The 9978-nt window shown below is 44.0% G+C and overlaps 1 protein-coding gene and 1 pseudogene across 1 annotated transcript; one reads left to right on the top strand and one right to left on the bottom strand.

Annotated features, from left to right (window-relative positions):
* The first annotated feature begins 423 nt into the window (after positions 1-423).
* Positions 424-4516, top strand: LOC135539009 (zinc-binding protein A33-like). Its single transcript, XM_064964897.1, has 6 exons — positions 424-819; positions 1752-1847; positions 2003-2233; positions 2377-2399; positions 3441-3559; positions 3713-4516. Exons 1-6 carry the CDS (start codon positions 424-426, stop codon positions 4252-4254), a joined length of 1407 nt encoding a protein of 468 aa, XP_064820969.1. The 3' UTR covers positions 4255-4516.
* A 1755-nt stretch (positions 4517-6271) lies between these two features.
* Positions 6272-9312, bottom strand: LOC135539010 (long-chain fatty acid transport protein 1-like; annotated as a pseudogene).
* Between the last annotated feature and the right edge of the window lie 666 nt (positions 9313-9978).

Raw genomic sequence — 9978 nt, 5'->3', positions numbered from 1 at the left:
GCTCCTACCAGTCTTGTGACTTATTAAATGATCAAATGATTATTGCATCACCCTCATCAAAATGTTATTGGCTGTATAAGGCAGACCCCCTTGCATCATCACTCTGACGTGCCAATCTCCACTCTTTCCAACAACACTGATCTCAGAACACTGCATCAATGAAATGGGACTATCACTCACTCTCTGGTCTTCCTTAAAAGATATCAGGTGGATAGCTGTGATTTATCATGCAGTGGGGGTGTTTATTTGCATATCCACTACTCAAGCAGATGGAAGCCCTATGGACATATTCATTTCCTTTAAGCATTAAAGTTTAACTGAGGTAGACCCCAGAGAACCCCAGCAACAGCGGTGGGAGGAGCATAGTAACCTTATCTGATCCTGCTGCTGCTCCAGCCCTGTTTTAAAAACCTGACAGGCAGAATGACTTCCAGGCACCAGGAAGACAATCTCTCCTGCCCCCTCTGTGGAATTATCTTCAACCAGCCCGTTGTGCTCTCCTGCAGACACAGGTTCTGTAAAACATGCCTTCAAGACAGCTGGAGTACCCAGGACAGTGAGGACGACTGCCACTTCTGCCCTCTATGCTGCAGACGTTCTTCCATGAATGAGATTGTGGTAAACACCATTCTGGAGAAGACCTGCGAGTCCTTCAGGAAGGAGATGAGCAGCAGGAATAACCCTATGGGGTGTAAGGAACACGGAGAGACACTCTCACTCTTCTGTCTGGACGATCTGCAGCCCATCTGTGTTGCGTGCCAGACGGTACACAAGGGGCACAGGGTCTACCCCATTGGGGAAGGTGCACACGACTGTAAGGTAGGCGAACACAACCTTGGTTGTCTTCACTGTGCCGTCAGTGTCACTGTCACTGAATGTGTCACTCATCATCCATACCCTCGCTCTTAACTTTGCTTGTCAGAGGGAAACTAACTTTCATCTGTATGTTCAGTCTCATCTAACCTCCAGCTGCCATCCTGTTCCACCCGCATTGTCAAATAACGCTCAAAACTTTCACAAGTTGCTAAACCAGCAGCACTTCTTTCATCATGAAAAGGAATATATTACTTTTTTAGTTTTTTTGTTTGATAGTTTTGTTTTGTAAAACCGTGTGTGTTATAGAAACCATCTTTGACACAGTGGGATGGTTAACAGGGGGTTTGGAAAAGTTGATCATTCTATTAATAGATTCATATGTTGGGTTGGTCGATGCTTGGGCCCCTGGGAGGAATGAAACCAGATCCCAGGTCTCTCAAGTGTACCCCTCTACGTTCCCCTCCTCCCCTGGCCAACCAGCTGTCTTTAACCCTGTTCTAGGAACAATAAACATTTTAATGTTAGAATTGAATTCTCAAAGACAACATCAACAGAGCATGGATCATGAGCTTCAGTGTACCTCAATGCAGAAAACTCCATGTCCAAACATTCTATACATTGCTCTGGAACGTTGACTTTCGTAATCTGTGTGTAGTCTTTTGTTTCATCATCGTCTCCACCCTTGCTGTCACTTAGTCACATGATCCAGACTCTGTTAATGTTGCCGTGGCATTAGCTAGGTCCAGCTATCAATTGATCTGGATCTTCCAGTCAAGGAGCTATTGGGAACTTTTACACAAGCAGCTGAATGCTGTGATGGGGCTGCGATGCAGAGGTACCTGACAGAAGAAACCAACACATTGCGCTGCTGGCTTATGGCCAGCCTGACCCTGTAGTATGTGTTAAAGTGTAAATATCTTGCCTTTACATTCCAGGAGGAACTCAAAACTGCATTGACCCCATTGAAGGAGAAGCTGCAGCTGTTCAAGAAGGCTATGGTCGTCTGTGATCAAACGGCAGAGCACATCAAGGTGGGGTATTGTATTTCTAGCACTTTAGAAAGATTTTGATGGTGTCCTTTCTGGATCAATACATCTTCTAATGCTCATGGAACCCATCATCAGTAATGTAACCTGGGTTCATTGAGGGTTTCAGGTGTTTCATGTCTAAACATGTCTAATTCCAGAACCAGGTTGAGCATACTGAAAGGCAGATAAAGGATGAGTTTGAAACCCTTCGCCAATTCCTGAGAGATGAGGAGGCAGCCAGATTGAATGCTCTGAAGGCAGAGGAGGATCAGAAGAGTCTGCTTCTAAAGGAGAAGATTGAGGAGATGTCCAACGAACTGACGTCCCTCTCAAACACCATCAGAACCGTAGAGCAAGAGATGAGGTCTCAGGACATCCCATTCTTACAGGTATACACAGTATGAAGTTAAACCCTACTTACAGTACAAAGGGAATTCCCAAAGCAAAATAAAGACTAAAATATAGAAACATAACATGCATGTGGAATATTGTAGCTGTCCATCTAAAAGTGATACATTTACTTGCTTTTCAGAGCTACAAGGATATCATCAAGAGGTAAGTGGAGTCAGGAATAGCCATTCGTTTGGCCCACGGGTTGATGTCATGAGCTAACAGAGGCAAAATACAAAAATAGACAGAGACCCATACTGCCTCACTATCATGTGCCCATAATATACTACTGAAAACAGTCATCTAGCTACTGAATGTGGCAGACATCTAAGGCTAATGTGTGTTTCCAGATTCAATTCTTTTCTTAACTTAGGCCTAGAATCAAACAGATCAATCTTTAACCAGTGATAGGCGACACCTGCATTGCTGATGTTTTGGTGGTATTGAAGGTGTAACTGTGTTGGAGCTGTCAAAATGGTGAGCAGATGCTCTTGCTCATGGTCACAAAGCCACACCCCTCCCACTCACGTCGAAAGTTTAACATGAGAAAGTTTACGCAAATATAGAAATAATGACACTCAAATAGAAAATCATAAAACTAAATAATGAATCAGCCTAATAGAGGTGTAGATTACATCTCAAACTCCAGTATTCAAAATTGTAAACAAGGCAACTCCGTGCAGCCAATAGCAATGTGGTGTAATACCAGGAGCCGCTTGTGTGTTTGACAGCTCTAACACAGTTCCACCTCCAACACCGTCAAAACAACCGCTATGCGGATGTCGGCTTAAGAGTAACTGATTGAATAGAGCATTTAAAGGTAGACTCAGCGATATGAAGCAGGTGCACAAAGTAAACAGCATACAACAACTAAGAGCGTTGAAGCGCGAGGCTATACTTCTTAGCTGTTTGGTACCTACCACGCTCTAGCAGCATGAAGCGAACCCATGCACATATAGATACTGTGTATGACTGTGTGAAAGTTGCATCTCGCTCATTGCAATATCTGCGGTGCTGCTCGTGGAAATGTAATTTCACTGAGTCTTAATAAAAACAGATCATCATGTTAAAATGAACAATACTTTGACACAAAATAGCAATAAATATGATACAATCAATCATACATCAATTTCATGGTAAAAGAAGATATATTGTCGCTGGTATAATAGACAGGATTTGATTCATCACTGAATGTCGTCATTCCAGAACCTGGCATATGCCGCTGGATCCAAAGATGATTCCTGGAACTCTGATTGATGTGGCAAAGCACCTGGGTTCTGTAAAGTTCAACATCTGGGACAAGATGAAGAGCATCATTCAATATAGTGAGTATTAATCAAATATGAGTCGGTAGAAGTGACTGTACTGTTTCCTCACAGGAAATAAAGTTATTCTATATATTTTATTTAATCTCAGTTCTGCTCTTTCTATCATCTCTGTCTTCCATTTGAGGCTCATATCTTCCCCTCTCTCCCCAGCTCCTGTGACTCTGGACCCCAACACAGCCGCTAGCTGCTTCATCCTGTCTGAGGATCTAACTGTGGTCCAGTGCTGCTCCCAGGTCTTCAAGCTCCCAAACAACCCCGAGAGGTTTGACATCAGTGCTGAGTTACTGGGCTCCGAGGGGTTCTGCTCTGGCCGTCACAGCTGGGAGGTAGAGGTAAAGGCTAACACATACTGGGTGGTAGGCGTGGCCAGCGAGTCCATCAACAGGAAGGGCAAGCACGTGCTGACGCCAGCCGAGGGCTTCTGGACTATACGCTTCCGCAACGGCGAGCACAAGGCGTGCACGGCACCGTGGGCGCCCTTGACCATGATGAGGAAGGAGCCGCAGGTCATCAGGGTGGTGTTGGACATGGACAGGGGCAAGGTGACCTTCTTTGACCCTCGGGAGAGGACGCCCCTCTATACGTTTACAGACCTCATCTCACCCCGGGTGTTTCCGTACTTCTGCACTGCCTGTAAGGAACACCCACTGAGACTGCTGCCCGTCAGGCTGTCTGCTGCTGTGGTGCTCTAGAGGGCTCATTACTAACAAGCAGTGGAGGCTCAATTACTTACAGATAGATCCAGTTGAGTTTACTACCTAGTCCAAGATGATGAAGGCTGATCACTTGGGACAGTCTGGAATAAAGCATGTAATGGTCTTATGTTTGTGAGTATTATGTGTCTACAGATGATATACACTGAGTATACCAAACATTAGGAACAACTTCCTAATATTGAGTTGCACCCCTTTTGTCCTCAGAACAGCCTCAATTCGTCAGGGCATGGACTCTACAGGGTGTCGAATGCATTCCACAGGGATGCTGGCTCATGTTGACTCCAATGCTTCCCACAGCTCTGTCAGGTTGGCTGGATATCCTTTGGGTGATGGATCATTCTTGAAATACACAGGAAACTGTTTAGCGTGAAACACCCAGCAGTGTTGCAGTTCTAAACACACTCAAACCAGTGCCACTGGCAGGACAGTCAGTGTACATGTTGACTTGAAAAGTAGCAAGTCTTAAAATAGGTAGACCTGAAACTAGTTAGCAGCACTAAAACGGCACAAGTTTGTCCTAGAATGTCAGACCCCTTATAACTCTGTTCTGAATCACAAAATAACACTGGTGTCTTTTACAAACCTTTATTTTGAGTTACACCTAAACAAATGTATGAAAATGGAGAGCTAGAATAATGTTCCCAATCAATTCTATCTACAATATTACTCTGAGAAATTGCTTTATTACATAATAATAGGGCAACCATGATTGCTGACTAATTGACAGATTGTGAAGATATTGTTTAAATAATGTTCTTTCTTATGTATTGGAGTTCCTTAGTCAGGTTAAGCATAAAACCCCAATAGTTCCAGGACACACAGGGGTTCCCATTGGGCACATAATATCAATGTGTGAACCTGAGTGGTCAGTCAGTGCATATCATCCATTACTTCAAACATGTTATGTAATCAGGTCTAGTTTTACATTAAAAAAAAATGTAATTCGCAATCGAAACTCCTACAGTTAGTGTTGAATAAGAGGTATGCTCTATCATACTACTAACACACAGGTAGCAACACCTCATCCAACATGGACACTCAAGTACTGTTCAGTTCAGCATTTTGTTCATTACATGGTGGCACACTACTATTACAAGGTTGGGAGCAAATAGCCTGGAACACAATCTTCAAGAGACTGGTATCTCAACAACTGTGGTATATTCAGTCCCAGCTCTCATTTCCTTTACACTCATTGTAACAAACAGACAAATGCTGTCATTGTAACAGACATCCTGGTTTCATGTGAAAACTTGCTCTGCTCTATGTGCATTGTAATGTTGAAGGCTTGAATGTTTTCCTTTGGCTAAACTAAGAAACACAAAATGAAGAAATACAAACGGGGAAAAGCCCTCATCCAACCTTGTCCTTGGACGTTATTGATACAGTGTTAAAACATGGTTTTGTAACAGTACTAAGGTTTCCCTATTGATTGATCAGTAGCCCTTCAGTCCCCTGATCTAGACTAGATCCAGGGAGCAACACTAATACATGTTGACTTCAGCAATAACACTACTTAAAGCCTGCAGGTGTAATGCTTCATAACGTGTTCTAAGCACATGAGCCTTTATAATACTATGTTATTTTTCACAATGTATGAACATATCAAGTTGAGACAGGATCATTATGAGTTGATAAGACATATGGGGTCATGCATGCTTATGACAAGTCTTACAATGCATTATAAAGGCATGATAAGACTTTCCACTCCAGCATATCACAGTCTCCAGTATCTGACACCTTGACAGTCACTTTCCTAAAGCCGGTGTGCACTACATGACTTTCATGATCCTAACATGGCTGAGCCTCTCGCACTAAACGACCGCCTTTCCTGTCGTATTTTGTTGTCTTGCCAACTTAGTGGTGCCATACTCAACAATGTGGCACAGACAGGGGTCACACACTACAAGATTCTTCACTTGGTCGTAAGGATTGTCCATACCACCGTGTCTCGTGAAACAGTTATGTGATTAGATTTAACGTAGCTACAACAACAAGCTGTGGCTCAAAGCAGCCTCATAAACATGTGTAAACCCAGCTTAAAATAGTCCATCTCCTAGAGCCATTCTACCCTCCACTATAGCACTGTGTAGCTCCTCATTCACAGCCTCATAACGCCCTGCTCTGGAGTTCAAAAAGTAAATCTGGTCGGTTGATAAGCGCGGATCGTATCCTCCCTCTGCAACCGGGTCTTCTGGATTTTAAAGGTACCTAGGAGGAGGGAAACAAAGACAATTGGTCATTAATATATTTGATTATTTCTTGGAATGAGCATTAGGCGCTTTATGCAAGGCCTTATAAAAATACAATTGATGGATATTTCACATTAGAATTAGCCTTGTGTCCAGTCCACTCACCTGTGGTGTCTACTTGTGGGGAGATGCGTAGGAACACGGGACGGGCGTAAGGGGGCAGGGCCTGTTGGACCTCTCGCAGGAACACATCACAGTCAAATGTCCCTGTTGGGTCTGCGATGGCAGCCATCCCTGCCTTCCTTCCACATCTTACGGGGAGACAAACATACACACCAGGCTTTTCACAACACCATGCTGCAAAGTCTTCCTAATCACTCAACCTCCCTGTAGACTGGTCGATTTTAACATTTATTTAACAGGGACAATGCTGTCAAATCAACATTTAAATGGCCCAATTCAGCTGTTTTTACATCAATATCAAATCATTTCTGGGTAACAATTAAGTACAATAGTGATTTTTTTTACATTAAAATGTAAAAATAAATAAACAAATAGCTTTTTTTTTTTTTAGCAAAAAAACTTTCTCAAGCAAGAATTTGGCCTGGGAATGGTTTGAGAGTAGAGGAGACAACTGAAAACTAGCTGTTACTGGCAGAGAGGTTTGGAACTCTTATTAGTCGATGAACTAGAATGACCACCTGGTGATGTCACCAGGCAAGCCGAAATTCCACCCATGCAAAACCAGCCGATTAGAAGTTCCTGTGTAGATTATATTTTCAACCAGCAACTATCAGGAAATAGCACTGGTTTCATCAGCTGTACAATGATACAAAACACAGGCAAAACAGAATTTTGACTGCACTGGGCCTTTAAGTGGAGATTAACTCCTGGTTTCACCTCGTCACTATCATACATGTAACATGGTGCACATAATGTGAACTTCATCTCACCTGGTACAGATACCCCATACACAGCCATCGGCCTGGCCCAGCAGACCACTCAGTGTTCCCTCCACCTCGGTGGTGGAGCGTTCTCTCCTCTCAGCGGAACGTGTCTCCACTGCGGTCCGGAGAAGTACATGTAGCCCAGCTCATCCATCACCAACACATCCCCTGGGAGGAGGCAGAGGTAAGTTGATGACACATTACAATGTGGTAAAGATAATGAAAGATAAGGACTGATATAATAGCACTAATTCCAAGTATGATAATCGAAGTAAACATTAAATCCAGAATTATTGTTAAATCACACTAAGAGCCTGTGGGTTTACCTGACAGATATGCCGAGTCATTTTTCTTGAAGACATTGTTGGCGATCTTCTTCCTGGTGGCATCCTGGTTGGCGTAGCCATCAAACCTCCGTAGCGGATCCTGTTGGTTGATCCTTCCCACCAGCAGCCCTGGCTCCCCTGAAGAGAGGAGTCATACATGGAGAGGTCAATCTATCAAGTCTAGTTATGAATCCCTTTTTACATACATTTTTCACAACATGCTTTACAGTTACCCAGGTTAACATTTGTAAAAGTCCTATATTTATCAATATTGGTGCCCATTTACTTACCAGGAAGGCAGGGCACACACAGGCCATGCCTGTCCCTCACCAACGCCGTGGTCTCCTCATCCACTTTCATGAGGCGGATTGGGTACACATTGGGCAGGATGCGGCTGTTGAACCACAAGCTCCCACCTTGTCAGTGGAAAGACATAAAAAAGTATTTGATACCACAGGAAGATCCTTATGTAAATAAGTAATATTAATGGCCCAAGAATAGATCCTTGAGGTACACCACATTGTGGCTCTATAAAAGTTGCATACTTGAGCAAAAAAATATATTGCTCTCTATTATTTACATACTTTTTGAGCCAGTTGACAACATTACCCATGACCCCTACCTTGCCGTCCATGTTGGCGATGCTACAGTTGCATTCGGTGGCTCCGTTAGAACTCCCCTACCTGGGCCACACCAAAGCGTTCGGTGAAGGCCTCCCAGACACTAGGACGCAGCCCATTCCCCACCGCCAGGCGAACCCGGTGACCCTTTTCAGAAGGCCGCACCGGCTGGGACAGCAGGGTAGCGACAGATCTCCCCTATGTACTGCACCACCTAGTGGACGAGTGGGGAACAGCATAGACATCAGATTTAAATTCAATGCGGGTTTCAATCAAAAATCTTGTAGCTGCACATCGACCACTCCAAGAGTCAGATGTTCTTCCTATGCTCATAGAAAAGGATACATAAGCTTTTTTCTACTTACAGTGCAGTTGTGCTTGATGCAATCTTCCCAGAAGCGACTGGCTGAGAATTTCTTCTTCACCACCACAGTGAGTCCATTGATGAGACACTGGCCCACACCCATGATATTACCTGTAAGGAGAGGAACATTGGACAGCCAGTGAGGGTGACAGGTTGAGGAGGAGAATCAGGACCACACTGTCAGACCAAACCAAATGACTCCTGAAAGACAGTGGAAGGTGATGGGACAGAAGCAAAAGATGGAGAGATGGATGAAGAGAAGACACACACACCTGCAGAGTGGTAGAGGGAAGGCAGTCGTAGATGATGTCATCCTGGCGCATGCGGAAAGCATGGTAGCCAAAAGCAGCGATACGGTAATACCTGAAGATAGAACAACACAAAAGGATTCAATAATCAAATACATGAATGCAGTGGGTGCTAAGCTATGCTATAGCATTGGGGAATACCATGCACAGAAATACACCAGACAAGTGTCTCGCTGCTGGATATTAGGATGCTGAGACTGAGAGACTCACCGACTGTGCACCACTATAGCAGCTTTCGGGAGTCCTGTGGTGCCTGAGGTGTATATATAGAACAGACGATCTGTTGGGGTTGGTGGTTGTGGGGGAGGATGGAGAGAGGAGAGGGAGAAGAGAAGGACAGTGTGGGGGGGGATGGGAGGGTGGAGGAAGGATAAAAGGGGAGGGAAGAGTGAAGCAGGGGAGGATGGAGAGAGGAAGGAAGGTTAAATAACATGACATTCTATTTACAACAGCGGGACTGACACTCACAACCACAGAGAGACAAGTGGTGACTGGTACCCACACAAACCAAGATGCAGACACCCACTCACACTGTCCTAAATGAGAACACAGAGACCCCATTTAGCAAAACCCCGGCATCTCCATAATACTCTCCGGGAAGGCCAGTTGACTGACTGGGCTGCCCACTGATACGCCTGAGACTGACTAAACAATACCCTAGAGAAAGTTTCCCAAACCTCTCCTCAGTACTCCCAGCCTGTTCCACTTAATCTATTCCCATTCTAGTACACCTGATAAAAATACATAAATACATACATACAGTTGAAGTCGGAAGTTTACATCTTTAAAACATCTTTAAAACTCATTTTTCAACCACTCCACAAATTTCTTGTTAACAAACTATAGTTTTGGCGAGTCGGATAGGACATCTACGTTGTGCATGACAAGTAATTTTTCCAACAATTGTTTACAGAGATTATTTCACTATATCACAATTTCAGTGGGT

Source organism: Oncorhynchus masou, unplaced genomic scaffold (assembly GCF_036934945.1).
Source record: "Oncorhynchus masou masou isolate Uvic2021 unplaced genomic scaffold, UVic_Omas_1.1 unplaced_scaffold_232___fragment_2___debris, whole genome shotgun sequence".
NCBI lineage: Eukaryota > Metazoa > Chordata > Actinopteri > Salmoniformes > Salmonidae > Oncorhynchus > Oncorhynchus masou.
This window is presented reverse-complemented; position numbering and strand designations above follow the sequence as displayed.